The sequence below is a fragment of the Buteo buteo genome, chromosome 8 (assembly GCF_964188355.1).
Source record: "Buteo buteo chromosome 8, bButBut1.hap1.1, whole genome shotgun sequence".
NCBI lineage: Eukaryota > Metazoa > Chordata > Aves > Accipitriformes > Accipitridae > Buteo > Buteo buteo.
In genome coordinates this window covers 6452245-6479676 of record NC_134178.1, presented here as the reverse complement: position 1 = coordinate 6479676, position 27432 = coordinate 6452245, and the positions used below count along the sequence as shown (strand labels likewise).

Sequence of the window (27432 nt, the reverse complement as noted above, 5' to 3'; positions counted from 1 at the left end):
GACTTAACTCTTCAAGTTCTTCCATTATATTTCACAATACTTGCAACCACAGAATCAGCAAAGCATATATTGTGCAGCAGGTAAACAAGTCATGGTTGGAGCTAAACTTCTTAAGACAATTTTTTACTTTTTGTGTGTGTACAGCTAGTCTCAGTATGCAAAATCTTCATGATACTGCAGTAACTGATAATATGGACTCAGCTGGAATCAATACCATCTAGCTTTTGGAGAATACCTACAGAGTGGTTTGGGAAACTTTACAATAGAAATACTTTTTCAGTCTGAATATCATTGCCATAGTTTCTATGCTGAATGAAATATACCTTTACAGGGATTGATAGGAGAGAAATGAGTAAAAACTTATCTAGGCTGATTACTTATAAAAGTAAAATAGAAAACATACAATATTTTGAAACATTGGCCCTTTTGTTGATCTCTCAAATATTTTTAGCAAAATTACTGTTCTGTTTGGGTGCCTGCTAATGTTACCGTTTTGGTACACTATTCCCGATTCTAGATACCAGTCAGCGTAACTCTCATCTTTCTTTATTTTCAGGACTCTTCAGTAGGACCTAAGTGGTAGGGTGGATTTCAGTTTTCTTTTCACCCTTCCTCCCCCCTGAATTTGCATTTGAGGGCTTTGAATAACTGAACTGCAGCTTTCAGCAACGTATATTAGTGTTGTGAGAAAAGTAAATGCTGCCTTTTATTTGTTATTTCAGCAAATTGATGAGCCATGCTCACTCCTCATTGACAAAAATAGTAATATACAACACATGATAAAAATGTTAACATGCACCCCCACATTTTTAAACCAGTGTTTTATTCCATTGCCATTTTGACTTAATTTGTTTCTCTCTCTCTCCTTGCTGCTAATAACATGCCTATGCTAGATATAGCTTAGGGTGCAAAGGTTGTGGTGTTATTGAATAAATGTTTAACACTATAAGGAAACTGAAGAAAAATAAGGATCACCTTTACTATTCAGCATAGGTGTTAAATCTGATTTTGCAGATTTCAAAACCAGAGATAGTGTCAAGTTCACTCAACTAGGACAGTGCTTGCATATTAGTCCAAGACTCCTTCACACTCATGCAGCAAATCAGAACAGACATTCAGACAGATTAAAGGTATTCACTGCCACTGAATTTTTTAATACCAGGTACACTTGAATCCCATAGTACTTTAATCCCACAAATCCTGACCTGTCTTCGTAATTCTGAAAGGCAAACAGAAATGTGTTAATCTCCTGAAGAGATTTTCTTCATGCTGCTGTTGTGACCTCATTCAATACAGCCTACAAAGGATGGCTGTGGTCAGCATTTTGAAAGTATTCTGTAGGCCTTGACCGTAAGGTTTAAAACACTTTCTTAAGGAAAAGTCTACTGAAAAATTAATGGCACTTTTTTCTGGGAGTTTCATACTAGTTTTAGGTGAGTGGGTATTCATATCTACAGAAAGGAAGAAAAACAACAGTGCCACTATCTGTGCATAGGTCACCACTGGGCTGTCCTTCAGGTTTCCACTCTCATTTCAATTATGTGTATGTATTTTGTGCCTTCTGCTCACAGTTCATTTTGTAAAATGTGAATTTTATTCTGCAAAACAATAGACTGTGATCACCATGCTTATTTGTGTAGGCCACTGAACAGCCTTCCAAGAATTTTGACTTTTGCTCAGTCCTGCTCCAAATAATACTTTCATTGCTTGTCTATATCACTGGCAAGAAGTGGAGCCATTCAGTTGCCTTTTTAAAGGGGGGAAAAAAAATTATGTAAGATTGTAGGCTAAATGAGTTATTTACCTCTCTCCTAAGAGGACTTTAATTCACCCTTAATACCAGCATGGAATGGAACATGCTGAATGCCATGATACAGCCTTCCTATTTAGATTTTGACTGTCTTCTCCCCAAGAGACTGTAGACCCGTAGATTTCTGTTTAATTAAATATCTTCCCCTCTGCTTGCAAGTGCACTAAGGAATTCATTTCAGGAAAAGGACAGTAGTTGTCTGCTCTTTAACTTTGTTAAAGAATTGTCAGTTTAAATTTCCACATTTCAATATTTACAGTTATACAGTATTTCATAAATTAATGTATTTTTGTCTGTCTGCAAGTCCACCACTATTCCTTGAGACTACTCATAAAGATTTCTTTCATTTTGAATTTAACATGCAATCTACTAATGGAGTACAAAAACAGGGTAGAAAATAATTACAAGTTTAAAAACCAAGCAAAAAAAAAAGTCAATAATTGCAGAGCAGACACTGCAGCTACTGGCTGGCCTTTGAGAGACTGCAGAGTCTTTATTGCTTAGAGGTCTTGGTGGCAGCAGTGTCAGTTGAGTAAACCATTACCACCATTTTGTTTCTGCTATTACCATTACCATCAGTATAGTCTGAATCTAAACATGGATTGCTGAACAATATTGTTTTGGGACCAAGTGCTAGCTGAGGGAGAAGTTTTTTATACATTTAAGAAAAACAGCTTATATTCTTTGCGTGATAATCTTACTTGTTTCTTGGTGTTCAAATAAAAACAAACTGTATTTAGTCTCATGCTTTCACAATCAGGAAATTAAGAAGTTACCAGTGACAGCAAATCTAAGGTAGGCCTCATGGTTCTGTCGTAGCTTAATGTCTGCAAATACATGTGTTAGTAAGTGACCAAAAATATGCATTTGGCGTACAAATTACCAAGTTTACAATTCCCCCCCCCCCCCTTTTTTTTTTCCTTAGTTTTGGTGGTAACGTTTTGAAGATCTCTTTACCCATGCTGGGCCAACTCTAAGGCATCCATCTGGGAATGAAATCTTCCTTGTTTTTCATGCTATTTAAGATCAAGCAGTTACATTTTTACTAGTACAGTCTTACACACTTTCATACAATTTCAACTGCAGTTTTAGTTTCACCCAAATCAAAGCGTGATCAAAATACATGACTTAGGTTTTATGGAAGCTCATTCAAAGTGTTGGTGTGCCTTGTCGGATGGATCATCACAGGCATTTGAATGTGTTTTGAAAAGTTCACCCTTGTTCTTGAGGCTAAAAGGTAAAATAAATAAAAATAACATGCAAGTTGTCTTTGTACGTGTTTAAATACTTCTGCTTTGCCCTCATCTTGGATACTGCAGTTGAGGTTGGTGCCACAGTGGGAGTTGCCGTATAAACATTGAAATCCCTCCTGTAATGAGTTTACATTGTAGAAACTAATCTTTTATGTATCAGTTAGATTCTGTCTTACCTCAGTCTGAGAGCTTCTGCAGTTAGCTTATCTGCCGTGCATCTTTTAAGTCCTTTCTAAACAGATGCATTTGGAGATAGCAGTAGGACTGTTTGTATAAATTCTAATAAATGTTAATGTTGTGTTAGTATCATTAATAACCCTTAAAGTGAAAAATATCTTTGATAGCATTAAAAACAACAGCCTCCATTTATTAGGGGGTGGGGGGAAAGCTGAGTAATCTCTGAAAATTCAAATCAAATTTGAGAATCTCCTTCAGTGTTATGGAAGGGAAAGCAATGTGTTTTTAATGTAGTTTTTAAAATCTCATGTGGGACAGCAGCGACTAATATTAAAATATTAGGATTTTTTATTATTAGTGTCGTCATGGAAGCCAACAGTATGAGGTGATGTATAGGATTTAAAAGTTACCATTTTCTGTGTTTTCCACTTTGTGATTATATGAAAATCCTACCTCCTTCTGAGAAGAAAGGATTTCTTGTATTTTTAGGGCTCAAGTCTTATCTTGCTTCTCAGCACTGTATAGGGAAAAAAGTATGTTTCAGAATTTGCCTCTCAATGTAAAGAAACCATATCAGCAATTTATGTACAGTAATATAATCTTTCTGGCAACGTGGCAGGCATTTAAGCTTTCTTCTTTCAAAGTTACTTTGCTACTAGTTTGATATAAAGAGTGGAATCAGCACAAATAGTGCCAGAACTGTTATTTGGTCAAAGCTTTGAGGAAAAAAAAAAGTTAATAAATTGGAATGTCTATACTGTAAGTAGACATGTATTTGAAAATTGGAAGCGGCATTTGCGTGAATGCTTGTAATTTGCACTCTGCGTGTGGCTGTATATACATAATGTAACACTCTGTAACAAAATGCTAGATTTTGTTCTTGCTGGTAGACCTGTACAGTACTTTTTAATATGGAGCTTATTTGGGTGGTTTATATCATCCTCACTTTCACTCATCTCATAAAAATGCTTCTTTCCACCAGAACTGGGAATGTTAGCAGGGAATTGCTCATTGACAGAACATATGGATGCAAGAACAAACCACTTGTGAACTGCAAAGCTTATAAAAATTGGCTGTGGGATCACTTTTTGAAGAGTTTGACTTTTTATTAGTATTTATTTACTCTTTTGGCACTGCATCCTACAGGAAAGAGTTGGTTTCAGAACACTTCAGGTTTTTGTAGTCGCCCATCCTCAACAATCAATCAAACTTGTAGTTATGTTCATCAGAAAATGAAGAATTTTTGGTAATAAAAATCAAGTTGTAGTGTACTTTCAGGCAAATTGCTTCCTGAATTAAACCTGTAATAACCATTTAAAGGCAGTAGCACTTAAACAGGGGTGGATGGTGTTTATTTCATGGTTTTAATGTTCTGTGGTGAAGCCAGATTCCTGCTGCTCTTTGGGGACTTGTTACCAAGTACCTGTGTCTCTGGATGAAAAGGATGTTATGGTACATTCAAATGGTCGAATTCTAGCTCTTATGGTGCCTGCTTAGTATCAGGTTTTTTCAGCCTGTGTGTTAGAAGAAGTGTTTTGTTTTATTTCTCTTTCTCAATTTGACTGGAGACCTCCCCTGGAGAGGCTAATCTCTCTAAATGGTCAGAGTGTGTGAATATTTTTTTCAGGGGGAGCATGTAAAGTCAGGGCCTTGTTCTGTATCCTACAAAGGAGTTTTGTTTTTTCCACTATAGAAGATGCTTAAAGAAACCACATGTCTTAATAAGTAAGCCCACAGATCACAAGATGTATCAAAAACTAGTTCTGTGAATGATATGCTTCATGTGACATATTTCAGTTTGAGTACAAGAAAGACACTGTTTTCTTCTGAAAAATATTAATCTGCCAGCATAAAGTTTTCTACAGTAGAAAATTCCTCTCAATAGCTGGAAAATTCATGCTGGAAACTTTTCTGATACTTTTGTATAACTGTATCTTGTTAAAGAGCCAGAATGGTTTTCAGAGCTCTCCAAAGTCTTTCAGATTCTTGATTGATGAACATGTTGATAATATAACTTGTGCTAATCATATAAGGCTTCCCATTTTAAACTCTCCTTTGACTTGTAGTCTAATTTGTTTTTATTCTTATTTATTCTTTCCAATGCTATCCTGGATGGCCATTGTCAAGAAAATGGATGAAAATATTCAGAAAGCATTGCTTCTGAGCTGAATTTGGAGAAGATACCTTGTTTTTGAAAAAAATTCCTGGATAGTTCCTTGCTTTGTTTTTACTTATTCTCTTAAACCCAATATCTGAAAAATGGCATAGTCTGCATATGTTGATTTAATTTTCTTAAACATCTTCTGTGTTTTCCAAGAGTTGGCGATTAGTTTTTAGAAGGTGTAGGTTGGCTTGACAGATATTTTGCCCACAGAAATGAAAGCAGACATATTTCCAAGGAATTAGTGAACTTTCCTGCAAGCAAGTGCTTAGGTTTAAATTTATTCACTGCCTAACTACTAGGACTTCAAATATCTATCAGTCTTAACAGGTGGTAAAGACAATATATTAGACTAGGTTTCAAAAGAAAAAAATATGAAGGCAAAGGTGTAGGACAGGATAGCAGAAGTCATTCCTGCTCTGATAATTCAAGAGCCTGCAAAAAACGACTTTTGAGAGACGGATTGATATTCCAGGCTTTGCAACAATGGTTGTTTAGCTATTTGTTGTGATTATATAATTAAATCTTTTCCTATTTGCCGGTGGATTCTGACATATTCTGCATATGTACATGTTATTTGTCAGATAGAATGGGTAAACAATTTTTGGCGTGTATATTGTTTGCAAGGTACTTGCTTTTATTTATTGTGTGAGATTTTTGTATAGATAAATTATAAGGTATTTGCCTATTTGATTACCAGAACATTTTGAAAAGGAAAATAATGTACAAGAAATGGAAAAATCACAGCTGGCAATAATGTATGTTCTTTCAGTGTGTATCCTTGCTTGTATAAGGGCATGGATATTCTTGTAAACATCAATTACTAGTGGACACTGAGTATAACAAAATGGTGTTAAAATATTAACAAGAAGACAAGAAGATGGTGATAGCAAAATACTTGCTGGACTCAATTCTATCACAGAAGTGAAGCCTGTGGAGACCAAGGGCTGTAGTGTTACTTGATTTGAAAGTGTCATGTTTGTTTATTGTTTGTTGTTTTGATTTTTTGCCCTTTTTGTTTGTTTGTGTTTGTTTTTTTGGTTTTTTGGGTTGTTTTTTTTTTAAATGAGCATATCCTGCATACTGTGGCCACAGAGACAATAAATCTTATGGGGGTGGGGATGTTGGAGGGAATGTGCCATTTTTCCAGCCAGTTCTAAGTAGAACCAAACCTTTAGCTCTCTTTCATAATGTATCAAGTAAAGGTATGGAGATAGGTCAGAAAGCCAAACCAAAAATATTGATAGCACATCTTTTCTTAATTTCCAAATATATGTGAAGTTTTTAACATAAGGTGCCTTCTCTCATGGATTCTGCATTGTAGGAAGAGAGAATGAGATGCCACCCTGTAGCATTATTGAGTCTGCCAGAATCTATTAATTGATTTCTTTTTCTTTTTCCTTTTTATTTTTCTTTATCTGAAATACTGGTATCTTAGCTAAGCCAGGATTGATCTAGTACAGTAAAAACTCATAGCTCTTGGCTTTCTGCCAGCGGTCATGTTAAAACACTTACGGAATTAACGATAAAGTTCTTGTACAACAGTCTTTTTACATCTTGATTCTCTAGACTGAGTGTAGGAGGTAAATGTCAATGGCAAATAACAAAGTACATACTTCAAAGAGCTGCCATGTGCCTTACATTTTTACAAATTGTTATTGACTTGAAATGTTGAGTCAGATAAACCACTTTTTGTGCTGATGTATATCATGGTTATGTGCAAAAACTGAAATCGTCTTTGTGTTCATGCAAAGTTTCTGGTACTTATTGCTGAAGTCCATAGAGATTTTTACAGGGCTTTTTTTAAGAGTTGTTCTATTATGTATTTCAATGTCTGTGAATACCATGTTCCTTAGATGTTCCACAGACTTCATGAAGAATATAAGAGTAAGTAGAATATAAAAGCTATGTAGCTATATTAGAAGTAGTTGTTTTGTATGAACCTATTCACTAGAAAAACTTGTAAATCTTTTTTTTCCTGCACCATTGTCGCTTCCAATGATTAAATGATGTGAAGAAAACGTGTGAGGCACAACTTTGAAAATGAGCTTGTCCTTTTTTTTTAACTGCAGTACTTATACAGCACAGGAAAATACACCTTTTCCTATGTCTAGTCTTGCTTAATGAGGATCGCAGTGTCAAACTGTATACTATGTGCATTTTGACTAAAGAAATATAGACAGAAAGTTCATGTTGAATGAGTTAAGTTACCTGTATAAACTTTGGATCTTCATTGGTATGCAGGTTTAGTCTGTAATTTTGGAACTGATTGTAAGGTTCTAATTAGTCTCTAGAGAACTCACATGGACAATAGCTTGCTCATTAGTGTATCAACTTGCCATGAAGTTGATTGGCTATTTCTCATGTCTAATGTGGAAATGGAAATGATGCATGTTAATTTGCCTTCCAGACGTTGCAACTGCCTGTCCAGATAAGAAGTCCATCTTGATGTACGTGACTTCTCTCTTCCAAGTTCTGCCCCAACAAGTCACCATGGAAGCCATCAGGGAGGTGGAGATGTTGCCACGACACACAAGGGTCACTAGAGAAGAGCGCATACAAGTACATCATCAAGAGCGTTTTTCACAAGAAGTGAGTTGTTTCACTTTTCTGCTTTCATTTTGCTGCTCTAAAGTGGTTGTTTCCCTTACCTACCCCATACATTTGAATGTTAGATAGCTAATAGAAGTCCAAAAAACTGGGCATAATGGACAAAGTCTCTTCACCACAGGCAAGTCAAATGTACTTGTCTGCATAAACTGTACTTTTGTACTGCTTTTCATCTTGCACTGGGCCGTTTTAAAAGTAACTATTCAGCAAATAAGTGTTTTGCACTTCTCCTTTACAGCACTGGGTATTTTGATTGTGGAAAGGCACCACAAGGAAGAACACAAACTGAGGGAGGGTTTACTTTTAAACACAGACATGTAGAAACTTTTACCTTTTTTAGAGAATAGCAGTTGACGTTTCTCCATATTCATGATACATTTTTAATTTTTTAGCATTTTATTTATACTGATTTGTATTTTAAAATCATCTGTTCTCAGCTCATGGTTGGCCTCTCAAAAGCTCATGTAATACTTGGAATTAATTTGTTTGCTCTGTCAGTTATGTTTTTGACTGAAATCATCAGACGGTCTCTGAAGTATTTAGTAGATTTTTAGTCCTATTGTACTTGTCTGAATTTGATCTGTATCTTGCTTTTGGGATGCTCAGTCTCTTTTAGAGTACTGAGAAGATGGGTATTGGCTCTGTTGGTTTAGGATGTACTACAAGATCACTTGGTTTTTGAGCCTTTGCTTGTAAATTATAAAAAACCTTCAATTTACATTGGTATTCTGCAGGTATTGAATCCTGACAGTTTGTCGCTTTTGGAAAGGATGTCAGATTAAATGAGAGCTTTCCTTAATCCCATCCCAATTTTGACTGCTGAATACCAACACTCATTGAAAAATATAACTGGTGATGACCTTCCTACTCCTTTTTCTTCACTTTACTCTTAAAATCATTACTTTACTTCTATAATCTATGCTCCTATCCATATGTCTGTTCTTTCCACCTCTAATTTCTTCTTCGTAGATCACAGTCAGTGTACCCCAGGGACCTTCACCTTCTCCTAAGCCGCGGTTCAAAAGTTATGCATATACACAAGCTGTGTATGTCACATCCCCTGACCAAAAAAGGAGGCAGGTTCCTCCACAGGTCTGTCAATATTGTCATTTGTTTTAAAAACTGTTTTATTAAGCTTGTGCTTGGAGTGAAGGAGTTTGTGCATTTTGCTTATACCTGATCTTGATGACCTACTTTTTCTGGGTGTTTTTTTAGTGTCTGTTGAGTGGTTACTTTTTACTGTGTATTTGAGCATGGCTGGCATTAGGTGTTAGGCTGATTGTTGGGGTTGAACAGCATTCAAACACTGCTGGTTCAGAGTTATGAATGGCTTCCTTTGTTAAGTCATTTTAAAAAATAGTACATATATTGCCTTAAAAGAGTATTAGAAGAACAAACCAAACATAAGCTGTACTTGGCATCTAATTACTATATTTCTGTCTCAGGTTTTATTATAGAAAACCAAGGACCATTGGTTTTCTCTTGCTTTTCCTAACCCTCATATCTATTAAAGAAAACAGTAAGTGATGACATTTCTCAGAAGGTTACTGTAGTTGGAAAGAAGAGAAAGGAAACATTAAATGTAATATTCTTTATATGACCTGGATTATTAGATTACAACTGCTGGTCATTTTATCACAAATGGCACCATGCCAACGTTCAGGTTGAGGTTTTGTGTTTGGTTTTTTTTGACTTTTAAATAGCTGTGGCAGTTTTATTAAACTTGTTTCAAGCAATTCTTATAATGAGCATTTCAGTAGTTGGATTTTTATAACTTCAGACAAGTGTGAGAACCAAAGGTCATATTGTGTAATGCAATGTGCTTTCCTTTGGGGGAAAAGAGATCTTGCATGTATCTGGCACTACAGTATGAGTTTGCTTGTGGAGACTTAATTCTGTCTAACCTCTAAAAAGTTATTGTAAAATTACACTTCAATTCAACACTATGTTTCTGAATCTAGTCTTCAAGTGACAGGTATTCTACTGAATAATGACTTCTTTTAAATACTCCAGTAAAGAAATCCTGTGCACATAAGCATGAGCCCTGCTACATTATACTAACATCAAATGTATTGCAGTGATGATTAATACAAGGTGTTTAAAACTGGTAAAATTGATTTGTTCTACTTAGATACTGTACGGATAACTGAGAAGAATGAAGAGTCATGATATAGCTTTCTTTTCTTGACCCACTTTTATTGTGATTGATTGTGGGCTTTGTCAACACCCCCACCATCAAGTGTAATGTACAAGCTGATGTAATTGAAATCATTTCTACAAAATGTAGTTATTAAAATGTACTAAGAAAATATAATTCTATTATTCAGTCCTCATCTTGCATTCCAATTTTCAGAATTCTGAATTTGAACTCTTCCTGAATTCAGAAGCTTTGTCTGTTACACCTATGGAATAACTACTACTATAATATTATAATTGTGCCAATATGGCAGAATCTGAAGACCTAACCAGAATTGGGCCCTATTGTACTAGAGCCACAACAAATACTAACAAATGAAAAGCATTCCCTTAAAAATCCTAAGTGAAAATCACCAGACACAGTCTCATTATAATCAAGATGAACTTGAATTGCAATTATACCAATTAATATGCCAATTCAATATATGCAATTCCTAATCAGTGGTAATGATTTTTTTTTGCCTCTGGCCATGTATTTCTTGAAGAACAGCCATGATCTAACTATTAAATCTATAATCCTGGTAAAATAGTGGTTGATAATTTTTTTCCTAGATATCTGAAGCTGATATACCTTAATAATCCTATCTATTTTAATTAAATCAAAGAAATATTATTTCCTTCTCAATTTTTAGTAGCCTTCCAATTTTCTGCCAGCTATATTATGATTTTTGGATACCATTACTGGTATTGCAACTGCCTTGTAGGATTTTCAGTTAAATCTGCTTCTCTAGGGGACTGCATTAAAGAAATCAAGACGAAGTCAACTTTTTTTTTCTTGCATTTTGTAAAATTTAGGAAACTCTCATTTCCATGCAGTTATCAAAGAAAAAATGCAGTAGATTTAATTTACTGCACTCTGCCAGTTTCAATGGTATCTTAGATGCTGTCATTGAGAAGCAAAGTTTTCACTAAGTATGTTGGTCTTCTGCTGAAATGTATGAGCCATTTTTTCTTTTCACATCTCTGCAAAGTTTCATCTTACAGGACTTGAATATTATTATTTCCCCAAGATAATCAAAGAAGATACATAGCAACTATCAACAAAAAGTCTTTTACCTGCTTCTCTCTAGAAGTTCTAGCTGTTAAGATTGGTCTTAAATGTCATAGAGTTTAATATGGTGATATTTTTAAAGTTCTTCATTTGGAAGAATGGTCCAGTAGATTTTGTAGTCCAAGCACGAGCTGACTGGAGCTCAGAAGAAAAATAAATTAAACAAGACCTCTTTCCAAAGATCTTTAATTTATCCTGCAAATTTGACCATATATGCCATACATTTACTGCATATGTCAGTTGTCGGAAATCATAAAAATGAAATGAGCTATGATTCTCTGAGCTCCGTATTGGCAAGAAGGAAAAACGTTTCCTCTTGCACCATCATCTGTCAAAGTCCTTTCCCTTCTATCTTCTACCTTGTCTATTCTTTTATGTCACATTTCACTTCCCTCATCTTTACACTTTCTAATACCTTCACAACCTATGTGTCTTTAAATACACCCTTCCTTTCTGAATTCTTATTCTGTTTGTCACTCAGAATTATACTTGCAAGACAGAGTATTTTTAGTTGGACAAACTTTGGCCAGAGAAGTTTTGCTTTGCTTAACTGTGACACATCTCAGATTCAAAGAAAATCATTGTTCTGCCAAACTGTTCCCTCGGTGCTTTCTTGTTGTTTGGTCTGTGCTTGACCGCTTCTGGTTGAAGCAGTTGAAGCCTTATTAAATGCTATTGCTAACATGAATAGCAGTTGTTCTGCTAATGCTCAGGAAAAGTTTTCCTCCCTTACCTTGTTTACTTAGAAAATGTTCGTAAACTCATGCAGATCTTAAGACAGGAATCCACTTCTCAAACCTGAATCCTTGAATTCCCTGTATTCACATTAAAAAAGGCCCAAGAGAAAATACTTATGTTGACAAGTTTCAGATGGCAGTTACTGCTCAGCAATTACAGAAGGCTTGCCTGACTTTGCAGCTCTATTTTCTCTTGTATGCAGTCTCTATAATGAGACAGTCTGTCTAGCTTCACTTAGAAAAAAGGGATCCTCAAGTTAATTTTCTGAGACATTTCAAAATCCCCATTTAAAATTACCCTTTCGCTTCTGTTTTGTATTTATAAAAGCCTTGGTGTTTGTTATATTGCTTCATCTCATTGAACATCTGACCAAGAAGAATGTTAGGTTTACTTTCTATTTTTTTCTAAAACTATTTTATCAGAGCAGTTTCTAATATTGATCCCAGGCAAAACTCCTATCTCACTGCCTTCATTTTTACTACTACCAGAACTCCACAGGACATAACATATACTGTCTTAAATAGGTTCAAGAAAAAAAAAATTGTAAACCACTGAAGTACATGGAAAAGAAACTTTTTATAATATAGAATCATGGAATCATAGAATCATTTTGGTTGGAAGAGACCTTTAAGGTCATCGAGTCCAACTGCAAACCTAATGCTGCCAAGTCCACCACTAAACCATGTCCCCAAGCACCACATCTACATGTCTTTTAAATACCTCCAGGGATGGTGACTCCACCACTTCCCTGGGCAGCCTGTTCTAATGCTTGACAAACCTTTTGGTGAAGAAATTTTTCCTAATGTCCAGTCTAAACCTCCCCTGGTGCAACTTGAGGGCATTTCCTCTCATCCTATCACTTATTACCTGGGTAAAGAGGCCAACCCCCACCTCTCTACAACCTCCTTTCAGGTAGTTGTAGGGAGCAATAAGGTCTCCTCTCAGCCTTCTTTCCTCCAGGCTGAACAATCCCAGTTCCCTCAGCTGCTCCTCATAAGTCTTGTGCTCTAGGCCCTTCACCAGCTTTGCTGCTCTTCTTTGGACTAATGCCCTCAATGTCTTTCTTGTAGTGAGGGGCCCAAAACTGAACACAGCGCTTGAGGTGCGGCCTCACCAGTGCCCAGTACAGGGGGACGATCACCTCCCTGCTCCTGCTGGCCACACTAGTTCTGATGCAGACCAGGATGCCGTTGGCCTTCTTGGCCACCCGGGCACACTGCTGGCTCATATTCAGCCGGCTGTCAACCAGCACCCCCAGGTCCTTTTCTGCCGGGCAGCTTTCCAGCCGCTCTTCCCCAAGCCTGTAGCGTTGCATGGGGTTGTTGTGACCCAAGTGCAGAACCTGGCATTCAGCCTTGTTGAACCTCATACAATTGGCCCCGGCCCATTGATCCAGCCTGTCCAGATCCTTCCGTAGACCCTTCCTACCCTCCAGCAGATCAACCCTCCCTCCCAACTTGGTGTCATCTGCAAACTTACTGGGGGTGCGCTTGATCCTGTATTGGAAAAACAGTGCTGAAAATTGAAAGCATTTAAAAAATTGGGATCAACTAAATCTATGTATGTTTTGAGACTGGTATTTTTGTAAATAAGCTTTTGGCAAGCCTGTCTAAAAGGCCAAATGTGAGTCTGACTGCCTTAAATTATCTATTATGCAAAATCAAGCCCATTGTATTGATATCGTAGATTTTTGTTCTTTTGACAGGAGTTATGTTTTCTTCGTTCTACATTATGTTATATGAAATACAGAATTTGCGTGCAAGATTACTCTTAGCATTTAAACTGACAAGCTTTATTAGATTTGAATTAAAATCTTTTGGGATGTAGTCGTGGCTAATGAGGACAGTATTCCCTGGCACTTAATGACTTGGTTTGGGACTTAAGAATTGGAGGCTTCATCTCAGGCCTCAACCAAGTCATTGGTTCATGAGAAGCTCCTGGCCCTCCAGTTGTTACTCCTGTTTTACAGAAGTGTTGTAACGCATTTTTTTCTCATGCTCTCTGTTTTGTGATATGGATTTTACAGAGTTACTGTACTGGACTTTCTCCATCAGTTCATAACTGTAGTAACTAACTTTGAAGGTCACTAGAAACTCATTGTAAAATTAAGCTGAATTTACTCACAGCCCACAATCCTTCTGGCAGCTTTGCCCTTGAGATTTCTGGTTTTCTAGACACTTTATTCGCCACACTCTTGGTCTTCCGCCAGCAAGTTAACTTCTTTAAAAGTGCTGTGAGATCTCCATTCTGGGACCCTTCAGGGTTCATCTATGCCACAGGTTTTAGTGGCACAGTGGCACAGAATTGTCATATTGCCTTCCTTTGAACTAAACCTGACCTTTCTTTTACTTAGAGTCTGTGATGACATACTGTCCTGTTTACCTTGTGGTAAAGTGCCCTTTGAAGAGGCATCAGAAGAGAACTCTCATAGATTAAAGTACAACCAGATAGAATTTTAATTTCAGCTTCTTGTTAATATTCCTAATGTAAGACACGTGGTACAGAAAATACCACATTGTCAGCATTGGGTGTTCATATTGGATTTATGGAATAATTTAAAGAAGTCAGGAAACTTCAGAAAATACTTGCTGAATTATCTGCACATTTAGTCACAAGATCTTGATGGATATAATTTGGGCAACAAGTATAACCATAGTCCCAGCTGTTAGCCTAGATGTTCTCTTTTAAATAGAAAATTTTTCTATTCAGAAAGCTAGAAATGGTTTCTGTAGAGCTAAATAAGATCCCTAAGATTCAGACTAACAGTAATAAAATAGCAAAATCCATCACCGGAAGTCAGAACAAAGACATGCAGAGATGGAAAAGTGAAGCTAAGAGCAAGTCTTCTGGATTTCTTAGGGAGCTCTCCTGAATGCCATGTCTTCAAGGAACAGTTTGTAAAATGGTGAAGCAAACATTTTCAAGCATGTTTATATATTTTATATTTTCAGTAACAGTCTGGCAAATTGCTGGCTGCTTCTCCAAGCCTGAAGGGTTGTCAAGATGACAATTCAGCTTCCTGTCACTGCTTCATTTATAGACGCCAGCAGCAGTTCTAACTCATTTTTGTGATTTCTTTGGTTGGAATGTTTATTGTAGACTCTTTTCAAGTGCTTTTGCAGTCAACAATGCTAGTACTCTCATGGGTGAGACAGCGTAAGCGATAACCTGTAGTAGATCTGGATCCTGGTATTTAAGAACCCAGTGAGATCGGAACTTTTACTCTACTTGGTTATCTCGCACACTCACTCACTTGGTTCCCCTCAGAACTGAGCTCATGAGGTCTCAGCTTCCCTTCCCAGCAGAGAGGTTCCTGCTGGTCCAGGAAGATCAGGCAGAAGGTTGCGTCAGTTTGTGCTGTGCCATTGCTTGCATTTACGGATGTTTGGCATCACCAACCAAGATCCCCAGGCATCCCCTGCTACTTGTCTCCACACATCTCTCTGGTGAGCAGTGATAGGACATGAGGAAATGGTGTATGAATATGCGTCAGGGGAAGTTCAGATTGGACATTAGGAAAAGGTTCTTTGTGGAAAGGGTGATCAGTCACTGGAACAAGCTCCCCAGGGAAGTAGTCAGGGCACCAAGCCTGTCAAGAGTTCAAGGAGCATCTGGATGGTGTTTTTAGTCATGTGGCTTAGTTTTAGGTAGTCCTGTGAGGAGCAGGGAGTTGGACTCGATCCTTATGGGTCCCTTACAACTTGAGATATTCTGTGATTCTATGATTCTCTAATCTGCAGCATCTTCTCCTACTTCCAGGATCTCTCTTCTAGTCAGCATCTTTTCCACCTTATTTCCAAACCCCATTCTCTTCCCTGACACCAATTCTTCTTTTCAGGATGCTTCTTTTCATCATCAGCTCTTCTTTCCATAAACCTAAGACCCCAGTTTTCCCAGTACAGAAGCACAACTCATGATCAGCCTCCTAATTGGTGCTTCTATCTCACGCCTCTTCGTTAAGTAGAACATGCTGCTTTTTGTCTAGACCATTTGTTACCAGAATTTACAACCAGTCCCTCCTGGTTGCAGCTAGCAAGTAGCAGGAATCTGTCTCAGAGCTCAGAAGTGCAATTTCAGACATTCAGCTGCCTCTGTTCCACACACCCATGCACGGTTATCTGCTGCCTGTCTGTGTGCCTGTTCACATACCTGTTCGCATTCACTAATTAAGCTGGTTTTTCACCTCCAACAGGTGATGACACTTCTTTAGAGTTTGACACAAAAAGCAATTACTAACTGACTTTTCCATCTCTTTTTAACTTTCCCTGTTAATCGACTTCAAAAATCATATGAGAATCTTTTATTTTTTATGTAAGACTTTTTCAACTATGATTTCTTACTTAAAATAGCTATAAAGTTTGTTTAAACATAGGAACACTAGAAATGCAGTGTGGTGTGTCCCATGTGAATTATTAGACTGTTCCTTGCTGACTAATAAAAAAGGATAATATGTTATTCAGAAAGTAAAAAATCCTAGGTAAAATATATCTTTATCTTCTGTATATTCAGATTTAATGTAATAAATCTGAGTAAATTGATAATCTAATAATCATATGAGTTTACCTATACGTGGTTGGCAATATCAGAGAAGAAAACTATTTTGTAATAGGTGAACTTGATTGGAATTACTTTTAAAGTTGGGGTTTTTTAACTGTTAGAAACATGGAAAAGTCATACAGGTAATTCCCTGATTACATTATTAGTGAATGTATTTCTGAACAGAAAACTGTACGTACTTTCAATAACACACTTTTTAAAATAAAACCCTGGGGTTTTTTTCTTATAGGTTATTTTTTAGAAGCTTTTAACTAGTTTCAGTGTTATTTTAAGTTTCATCTGGATTTTGTTGAAAAGCAACCATATGTTAACTAACAGATTTGAATCCCCCTCCTACCCTCTAGAGTTTAGGCAGTACTGCAGAATTGCTTATATCAGCAGTGGATTTGATGCAAGGGAAAGGCTAGATGAAATGTAGGAGACAATGTTATTGAAAATCCTTACTGCTAGATAGACTGGTGTTCATTTTCCTGAATCTCAGGACTGAAACTGAAGGAACTTGAGGATTCCTACAACTCCAGAAGTCATTATGCATCCCCATTTCAAACCCTTAAGAAAGGTCTTTCACTTTATGCACATATGGAAAGAGAATTTAGTCCGACTGAGAAAGCAAGTAGTTGACTCTTAATCTGCTATCTTAGGTATTCATGCAATAAATTGATGGTGTGCTATTGTCTAACTCTTCTGATGCAGGAAACTCATGGCAGTATCTAAATCAAGGCTATCTGCATCTGCAGGTGAACCTTAATCATTATGATTTGCTTGTTCCTTTTCATTATACACAGCCACAGGAGCCCTGCAGCAGACTAAGATGCAAGATGCCTGTTCATTTCCTCACTTTGGCTCCTGGGCATTGTAATTTCAAAATTTCAAGGCTGATGAAGAAAAAAAAAAAATAATGTAGCAATAGTACTTCCTTTCTTACTTTGTCTGTCTTTTCTAAATATAATTTTGTCAAAGATGAGACTACCATTTCCTCTTAGATTGATACTGTATCAATCTTTTATGGGAATGCTGGGTTCTATTTAAATACAAATAGTCAAATAGCAAGGAGACTGTCAAACATTTTAATACTTAGCCTATGCATTCAGTGATTTTGAAAGATGTACTGAGCATGGATTTCAACTCCATATATAGAACTACTTCATTTACTTGAGTATTCACCTTTGTTATTTCATCTGATTTAAAAGATGGGTCCGCGCTTTGCAGTCTTTCATTATACCTAGTTAAACTTTGAAATGAAAAAAAAAACCAACCTCAGATCAACAGAAGAGTTTACCACACAAAAGCAGTTTAAAGTATTTGTCCAGAGATAAAATTATAGCATCATTCTGCATAATTATTAGATTGTTACTAGTCTCTGTATATCAGGTAAACTTCTCGGTATGATAAAATTTTGTTTCATAATTTTGGATAGCATTACTTTATTTTAAAACTTACTTTATTAACACTTTTTCTTCCTAATTAATTTAACTAGATTTGACATAAATAAAATAAAAAGACAGCAAAGATGAGATTGTCTACTTCATATGTTAGTCTAAGCATATTTTTGTGCCTCCAGCTGAGAATTATCAATAACACCAGGAAAAAAAAATCTAACCCAAAGAAATACTGCAATGCTGATGCAGCAGCACATTTTGTTCACGTGCTCAGGAATAGGAGAGAAAGTTTGCTCCAGAGTCTCCTCTTTCTCAATGGCTTTGCTGGCCCTCATCACCAAGAGAAGCTTCCTTGACCGCAGTAGGTTGATCTCAGCTTTTTCAGCCTGATTTTCTGCAGAATGTCAGGAGACATTTATTTTAACATACAATAGCTTTCAGGGGATCACCTGAAGTGTTGCTGAAATGTATGTGAATATGATGAAAACAATAAGGATTGCATTTTCTACTTTGAACTACTTCTGGCGGGTGTTAATTGCACTACTTTTGTATAATTTAACTAATTTTCCTATCCCATGTTACACCATCACATGGTTGAATTTTATTTTGCTAAAGTAAAACTAAAGATCATTTTTAAATAAAATAGCTTCAAAAAACGGGTACAAGATATGCATTGTGCCCTTGAAATGCCCGTGCCCAAGCACAGCTGTAACTTTGAGGAATTAGCTTCATGTTTTACTTTATTAGAAAATGGTAGGATTTCTGTGGATAAAACCATCGTGCCCTCAGGTACGTATAATTCTCTTCATAGTAAAATCTCAAATATTTTTGGAGCACAGCAAATGGTTCTGTGTTTAAAATGCAACATTTGGATATTGAGAAGTGAATGAACAGAGTGAAGTGCCCACTCCCACAGAGAATCAACGGGAGGTTCTGTTTTCTGATTGTCCTTTTACCCAAATCCTTACACTGTGAGAAAGCAGATAACCTTTTTTTTTTTTTTTTTTTTTCCCCCTGTATTTATATCAATAGTATTAAAGCTGTATGTTTTCAGGGTCCGTAGGAAATGCTGTGGATTGTTTGGTAGTTCACATTTGTATGGCAGGCAGGTCTGCATGTTTACCTGAAGTAGTGACCTTTGAAAAGGCCAGATTGCTTATCTCTACTGATCATTAAAGTGCTGGTTTCTTTCTTCGCCCCAGTGATTTTGATGCAATAGAAACTGTGTATTGTAATGTTTGTGTAGAAGACTCTCCCTCTAAGATACTGCAACATGCACTTTGTGGTTTTGGTGTGCGTGTACAGACTTCAAATACAAGTGTACAAAGGATGATATTCATAGATTTTTCCACCTTCATTCTGAACAGCAAAGGCATTTGTCTCCGTACGTACAATAATTTTAAAGAATTTTGCTATATAGTTTTCTGAGATTTAAAAGTATTCTAAGAAATATCATTAATATGGATGTGTTAGCCTGAGGTGATCAGTGAGCTAAGCGGAGAAGTAGGAAGAGATAATACCTTTTAAAAGAGCAATATATTTGCGGGGGGAACAAACACTTTTTTAGATGTTCAAACCTTCTTCAGAAATTCCAGTCCTGAAAGCACTATAAAACATAGTAAAAACAAGAACTTCAGAAATAGAAAAATTGTGTGGAACACTATGGTGTTTGGAATTTATCCACACTCTTCCTACAGAAAGCATTTGTTTTATTAGAACTTAGTTTAGTTGTAGCAAAGAAATAATACATATATATTGATGGATTAAAACATTCTTAAAAATGCAAAAGGAATTTTTAGTTCTCATAGTGATGTCATTAGAGCAGAAATCGTGGTTTAAATAAACTGTGGATGATGTAGTGAGGCACCAAACTTCAAAAAAAAAAAAATTCTTTAAGAGGGTAGCAAATGGAATTTTGCTTATGATGTTAAAAGATCAAAGTTATTAATAGAAAAGAGTAGCACTCTTTTATAGAATGAGTTCTGCAAAGTGTTGTGCAAGTCATTTGGAAAATATATTAAAATAAAGTAAGTTTGCCTCCCAAGCATGAATAAGACATAAGAGTAAAGATCATATTTTGTGTGTCATTGTTCAAGAGAATGTTTTAACTTTAAAGCATAGCTTCCATTAATGTAAGTGGAATTGGCACGTGTATTTAAAGGAAGTCTAAACCACAGAAAGCGTAGACAGGTGAAATACAATGTGCAAGTTTCTTGTTTGATATTTTATATAGGCAGACTTCCAGGCTTTTATTTTTCTACCGTCTTTATTTCTACTATGATTTTTCACATTTGTTTCTCTCTTTGATATTTAGCATCCTAGCTAACGTAACAATATATGTAGCTTCTACTAAAACTGCATTTTCATCTTCATTTGAACAAAATGGCAATTGACCTATGTACTGTTGGTCCAGTACATTACATCAGCTTCTGAGTTGGCATTTCTTATGTATTAGGGTTGATATTTCTTCAGTCTAGAAGTGCATAAAATAAGTTTTCCCACCTTTCTTTTTGAGAGAAGGTCTTCTGTCAGTTTGAAATATTTTTCTTGTGCTTTGTTCAGTGGCAAACATATCTCCATTTCAGTTATCTTTTTGCACAAATAAAGCAAATCTAATACTGATTTGTCTTCATTTTGTGTTCTGATCCTTTGCTTCTGGACTATTAACAAAGGAATTCCAAAAATTTAAAAAAAAAAATCTTGCATATCACCAATTGTGTCAGCGGCATCACATACAGAGGGCAGTAGTTTCAGATGCAAGTCAAAGACTGTCAGTAAGACAAGGGGAGGATGAGATGAAACAAGAAATTGACTGTCTGTTATGGGATTAATAGCAGAGGTGGCATGTTTGTTGTGTGCATACTATGCTTCTATGTAGTTTGCGCTGAGATGTTATTCTATTCAGTATAACCTGTCGGCTATTTGTTTCATACGCTTAACGTTCCATGCACTTAACAAGTGAACTTCATTGTTGAAGTGTTATACATGTAAGCAGAGAGTAACATTTTCACTATTAATTTTAACTTTTTACTTTTTACATCATCTAAGGAAGAGAGCTTGGTTTTTTTCCCTCTTGTATAATAGCCCTTTCATTACAGAGTGAGCGTGTTGAGTTTCTTTGCATAAAACCTGGCTAATTTAAAACGTGTTTGGTTTGTGGTTTTTTGTTTGGTTGGTTTCAGTCTTCATTGTAACGTTTCCCTAGGATGATCATTTAATACAGTTAGTAGCATTCTGCTAATTTAGATTATCCTTTCTCAAGGCCGGGAAGGGAACTAGGAATAGGTCTAGATTGATAGTACATTGCCAGAACTCAGAAAGGGAATTCCCGTTGGTTTCTTGGATGTCTTTTTGCTCTGGAGACCTGCGTTGCTACCTTCCCCTTTGAGTCAGTAGCAATTGATCAGCCCACTGCAGAAGCAATTGTTGTCACTTGATAGCCATCCAGTAGTCATTACTCAGTCGGGTGATGGTTTTAGTTTTTCTCTAGAAAAAAGCTACATGTATTACAAATAAATAAATTTGTCTGCTTTTTCAACAGTTCCTTTAAGTTTTCATTGCTAGTATTTTCATTATGCAACTGTTCTGTTGATGCATTAAGACTTAGGCTATCGATGCCTAACTTCTTGTCACCCTTAAAGTGGATGGATTCTTTGCTATTCTGAATACAAACAGTTGCTGGATGTATGCTTTTAAAACAAAAAAAGTTTCAATTTTTTAAAGTGTACTAGACTTTATATCTCATGTAGTGCCAGTGAACTGAAGAACAAAATACTTTTTGCAATTTCAGAGCAGAAATGCACTAGAGTTAAAGAGACTCTTAAATATAAGGGCTACGCTTTGAAGTGTTTGCAGGCTTTGTGGTTTTGTTGCGTTTAATTTATCCTCTTTATTTTTGTCCTTTGACTCTAATGGTATAGTGTTGGTGACCTAATGCAATTAACTTGTACGAGTGAAGTAATGTAACATGTGAGCTTTGGGCTCCTTCATACAGGACTAGTGGTCCACCTACCATGATTAGCTGGACTGAACAGTTCTGCTGACTGAACTATTTGAAGAATTTTTTAGATTCTGTTATTGTATGCAACTCCATTTCCTGGGAAATTGTACAAAGAAGTTTTGGTAGTGGTACATCATATCAACAAGAACTGTTTAGTCTCAATTATCTGAAGTAAGAGGCACACATTTTTTAATTCAACTTAAAATATTTTCTCATTTCACTGCTATAAAAGCTTGAAAGCAGAAGTAGAACACAACATTTTCATAGAAAAGAGCTGTGTTTCTTAAAGCAAAAGTGATTTAAGAGACATGCCAGACTATGTATCAAGAGGCAGAAGAATATATCATAATTTCTTCAAAGTATTTTTCAGTTGATAGTGCAATTTGCAAACACTGAAGTGATTATTTGTCTTAGTCTTAGGGTGAAGGCTTTAAGCTAAGAAAATCCAGTCCAGTATAAAAGAGTAATTATAAACAGTTTGTTTTGTTTTTTAAACAAAAAATATGAATTCTTCAATTTTATATATTTTTCACTACTAGCATTTCATAACAAAGAGGTTGATATTAATTATATGCATAAAAAATAAGCAAGTGGAAATGTGTGCTATTTGTGGAAACCATTAGGGGAAATGCAATCTTCCTGTACTCAGTATTAGTTTGCTAGGAGTAGCTTGTTGAGTTTGAATTTGACAGTAGGATCAAGAAATAGAGATTCTACAACATTGTGTCTGTTCTAAAAGGTACTGAGGTGTGATAACAATAACTAACTACATGGTTAAATAGACTTTCCCACTGGAATTACACTTGCAAATATTGTGAGGAATAAGAAATTAATTCCACTGCACAATGTATGTTGTATGTTACTCCAGCCCCTTTAAGCCATTATGCAATTTTCAGTATGATTACCTTTTTAAAAACGTTCTCTAATCTACTTATAATTATCCATTCCTTTTCAGAACACAATTTCTTTCCAACACCTGTGATCTTAAAAATTAGCTTTGTTATTTCTCTGACCTCATTTATTCCTACTCACGTCCTTAATCACAATGCTCTTGTATCTTCTCTGCGTCACCACGTCAGTGCTTTCTCTGTTATGCCACGCTGTGTTTTGCTACTTCTAGCCTTTTCCTGGCTGTCCTGTCTCCAGTCTCAAAATCATTCTCTGCTGCATTGATGGCTTTTAAACTAAGTTTTAACAACTCATTCATGTTCAGCCTCCTGATTTTCCCAATTTTAACTTTTCTTTTCACTTTTCAGCCTTGTTTCTGGCTTTGTTTCCATTCTGTGAACGTGTACAATGGCTACTGCAGTGGATACGTGATTTAATACCTACAGTTTATAGTCATGTGTTATGACATTTTATTAAAAATAAGTGCATTTCTGTATGACATGGGGAAGTATAATATTGCTTGGCAAAATTTCACCTGTAAAGCACCAGTAATTCTTTTCTGTCCCTTGAGGGATGTCAGGCAAAAGTATCTGATAAAATTTGTATGGATTCTGTTTCAACAATCTGATATTCATTTGAAGAACTAAAATAGGTAATTTAGTTCTAGGAGAATGTAACTAAAAAAAAAAAAAAAAAATCTCGACAGGTCTGCAATTCCAGAATTAAGAAATTGCTTTTTGCTAGATCTGGAGTGGAAAGGGGAAAAGTGGAAGATTAAAAGGAATTGTTGAGGAAGAAAGAACAAATGTAGGGAATATGGCTACAAAACAGTACATTCATAATGTATTTTTTAAACTGACAATTTTTTAATTATTAGTGTCTGTTAAAGAATGTAGCAGCTACACAAGCTACACATCAGTTGTACATTGTCTCTATAATGAGAATTTAGAACCCTGTAACTCACTGTTCTTGAAGTATGCTTTCATGCCCACCTCATTAGTAATAGTATCTGAGTAGTGATTTTAATTAAGCTAATTCCCTCTTAATAGAACCTGAAGGTAAATTTGGGTCACAGCACCACAAATGACCTCACTGCAGTTACTTTTTTCCTTAATAAACATGTTATATATTCGAGCCAGTTAACTGAGGTATAATTTAATATGACACTGCAAACATAAATGTAAGAGAGAATAATGGTCTTTGGAACATATTTGTATGTAACTATTTTAGGTCGCCTTTTTTTCATCATCTCAAAATAACAAAAGGGTGTAGTTTGTATCTGTGAGAGAATAAATAATAGGATTCTATTAATTCATTATATTTGCTACAGATATATATATATAAAAACTAGAAACATGTTATCCCTGAAATAGCAATCATGGGTTAATATTTCTCTTGTAGGTCAAAAGCATTTTTCACGCCAAAAATTTCAAAATAACATGTATATTATGCAATATTTAACATAAGCAAATATATATAGCTTAAAAAAAAAAAATTACCTACAAAACATGTTATTTGAAGGCTTCCCAAGTTGCTTGTTACCCTAAAATGTTAGGTTTTACATGTGAATTCACAATGCAATCTTTTATTCCACAGTTCCTAACTTAAGTGACAGTGACAATATTCTGTTTCAGTTACAAAAAGTTGCAGTTATTTTTGTTAAAAATAATTTCTTTTATTTATTTTTAAATTTCCTATTCACATTTTCCTTTATTCTGAGAGGGGAGAAAAAAAAAGGCCAGATGACAGTATGATTGTGAAATGTGGGAGGGAAAGGCAGTCAATAAATAGCTTAAGAATAACTGATAGTAATTTAGACATCTTTAGTTCTTCTGTTTCCCGTATCATGGAATTTCGCAGAATCTCTTACAAATAGCCAAGTTAATGTTAAGGTATGGACCATAAAAATACACTAGTTTCTGCTTTGGTACACTCCAGATAAATTTCAGAGCCTCTGTAGTAGGTCTGTGTGACAACAGAATAGTATAAATTAGTCAGAGCAAAGGGTTTTTCTTCCAGCATTGTATTCTGTTCCTAGCAGTGCCCAATAATGGATACATAGGAACAGTAAAAGAGGTATGACTGATTAAAATTATTGAAACACCTGTGTATTCTCACTTACCCTCCCCTGATTTGTGGCACAGAAATTTCCTGAGCTGGAGATGGTGTCTTTATATTTAAAAGTCCTCAGTGGATTTTTATGCTGTTCTTCCATTCAGTTGCTTGTCTTTGTAAAAATTTAGCAAAGTTTTTTATACAGTTTCCAGTATCACCAGAAATACTTCTTGGTAGTTCCTGTTCTTATTATCTATTGAAAATATTTGTAATATTTTCTGTATTATTACACAATTTATAAACCTGAGGCTCTGCATTCAGTAGAGGAGAAAAACTGTATTGTGACATGATGGGTTATCATTTTGTCTCATTTCCAGCTTTTGTTTTATTATTCAGAGCATGTAGCTACAAGCAAGGTAGTCATGCTACTGAATTTGGAAAAAAAAAAAAGAAAAAAATTAAAACACTTGAACCTCTTCTGCAACATTTTTTTTGTTAGCTTTTAATTTTAAGTTGAAAATATATTCTTTGAAGTGGCTTGTGTTGAAGAAGGAGAGCTTCTAATAGAAGCTAAAATATGTTTAGGAAAATCTTAAATGTAATAAGGATAAATGATGTAAGAGCCATGAATGGGATATTCAGCCTGTTCAAGCAAACTTGACTATTTAAGATTTTAGATGACTTTGCAAACCCACCTTTTTCAATAATGCCTTCCAACTATAATAGCACGTAATGATGAATACTCTGACACCTCCAGGACCTCAACCTCAACTTCACAGAAACTAATTACTATGTCCACTAATTGGCTCTTGTCCCAGAGTCTTTATTTCTTGAAAGAGAGTCATATTATAGATGTATCTCTTTATAGTTAATTGCTCTTGCTATTGATGCTTTTGGAGGCGTTTTGATATTGTACTGTGTGAACATATAAAAAGAGGTTTGGAGTTAAATACTCTTATTGTGAAGACTAGATGGTCTTTAATGAAAATCCTGAAGAGAACTAGCATGGCTTAGTAGTCCAAAATAATAGCAGGATTAGTAGCTGGCTGTAGTGATTAAAATAAACTGAAAAATTATCTTCATTTTCTTACGTGAGAAAACAGTATAGATTATGGCTGTGATATATTTGAGGTTATGGTTTGGATTAAATTTTGCAAAATATGCTTCTTAATTAGTTGCCTTTGGTTAAAAATCACAGAAAATAAAGCTAAATGCAATGTGGAATACAGGTCAATTAAGATTTATATGGCTGCAATTCTGCAAAGAAAGCATGTTAAAATTTTGTGGTTGAAGGCTATTTTATATTCCGGTCTTTTATACTGTAGGACTTTTTACTCCCCATGTACCTCTGTGACAGTGTGTTTGGTAATTTGGATTTTGATCTGATTGAGCAGACTTTACATTAAAGTAGTACTCTGGCATGAAAATACATGCATTTTCAAAGGTCTATAGGTTCATTGCATACATGTGTCCTAAACCTGTTAGTTTGTTTATTTTAATGTGAGTAGTCACTTTTTGGTGAATTTAATGGATTTTAGTTCTGGATTGAGGTATATTAATACAAATAATTAGATTTGACTTTTAGCTATTTTTCTAAACATTCGTTAGTGATATTTTCTTTTTTTCACCAGCAGCTCCTTACAGCACAGGTATCTTTTTGGTGAGATATACTGAGAGATGATCTATTCTGTGATCAATTTCAGCAACAGAAGTCCTGTTGGTCAGACTTGTTAATTAAAATTGCCCAAAGTGTCCTCATCTTTTTAAAAACTGATTGCATGAGTTATAAATTATCACCTATAAATTTCATAGAAGTTCATGGTAATTTGAAAAATAAACTGTAAGGCACAGCAGGCTGACTTTCATAGCTGATTTTGCTGGCCCATGATCAGCAATGCCTGGATCTATTGCATACATGGCTCACAAGGTACAGATTACTCTTATTAAGTAAACCCAACTGGAAATATATTAGTGTGCTTATAAATAAAGGATTGAAAGAATATGCATCCTGGAAAGTTTAACACTATTTAAACGGTCTTTGTGTACTTAATTTCAGGTTTTTACTTCAATTTTTAAGCTCAGGCAGTTGGATGCAGTTTTCATTTTCATTTATCAATATTACTGGTTCTGTAACTGTAAAATAAAATGTGTTTAAAGCAGTGACCTGATATATATTATGAGAATGTGTTTCCATAATTTGTATTATATTTCTCTGACAGATTTAGTTAAAGTCAGTACAGTAGCCACTGGTAGAGCCTCTGGGGAACCCAGAATGTTTGCTCCTTCTCATCTCTAAATTCTTTTGAAGTAGAGTCCCTCAGAGTGATGAATTCAAATTAAAAAAAAAAAAGAAAATCAACCTTTATGTATACATTTCTACCTCTTCCATCCATTTCTTCAAATCTATCACTGTCTTGCACCTAGATTAACCTCACATAAAGTGAGTGCAAAATGTTTGTAGCAGCTATAAAGTTTATCCTTTTCACTCCTTCGTTATTGGGGATTTCATATACCTTACCAGTTTCTGGCTCTCATTTGTTCTTTACCTGTGTAGCTT

At 35.5% G+C, this 27432-nt stretch overlaps 1 protein-coding gene across 11 annotated transcripts in view; it reads left to right on the top strand.

Annotated features, from left to right (window-relative positions):
* DMD (dystrophin) overlaps positions 1–27432 on the top strand; it is a 1298312-nt gene that overhangs the window by 454836 nt on the left and 816044 nt on the right. For 10 of the 11 annotated variants that reach the window (XM_075033524.1, XM_075033521.1, XM_075033516.1 and 7 more), the window contains 2 exons: positions 7812–7993; positions 8981–9103. In XM_075033524.1, the coding sequence (XP_074889625.1) occupies positions 7812–7993; positions 8981–9103 (305 nt within the window). The remainder of the gene's footprint in view (positions 1–7811; positions 7994–8980; positions 9104–27432) is intronic. The other variant, XM_075033523.1, reaches the window with a different exon arrangement.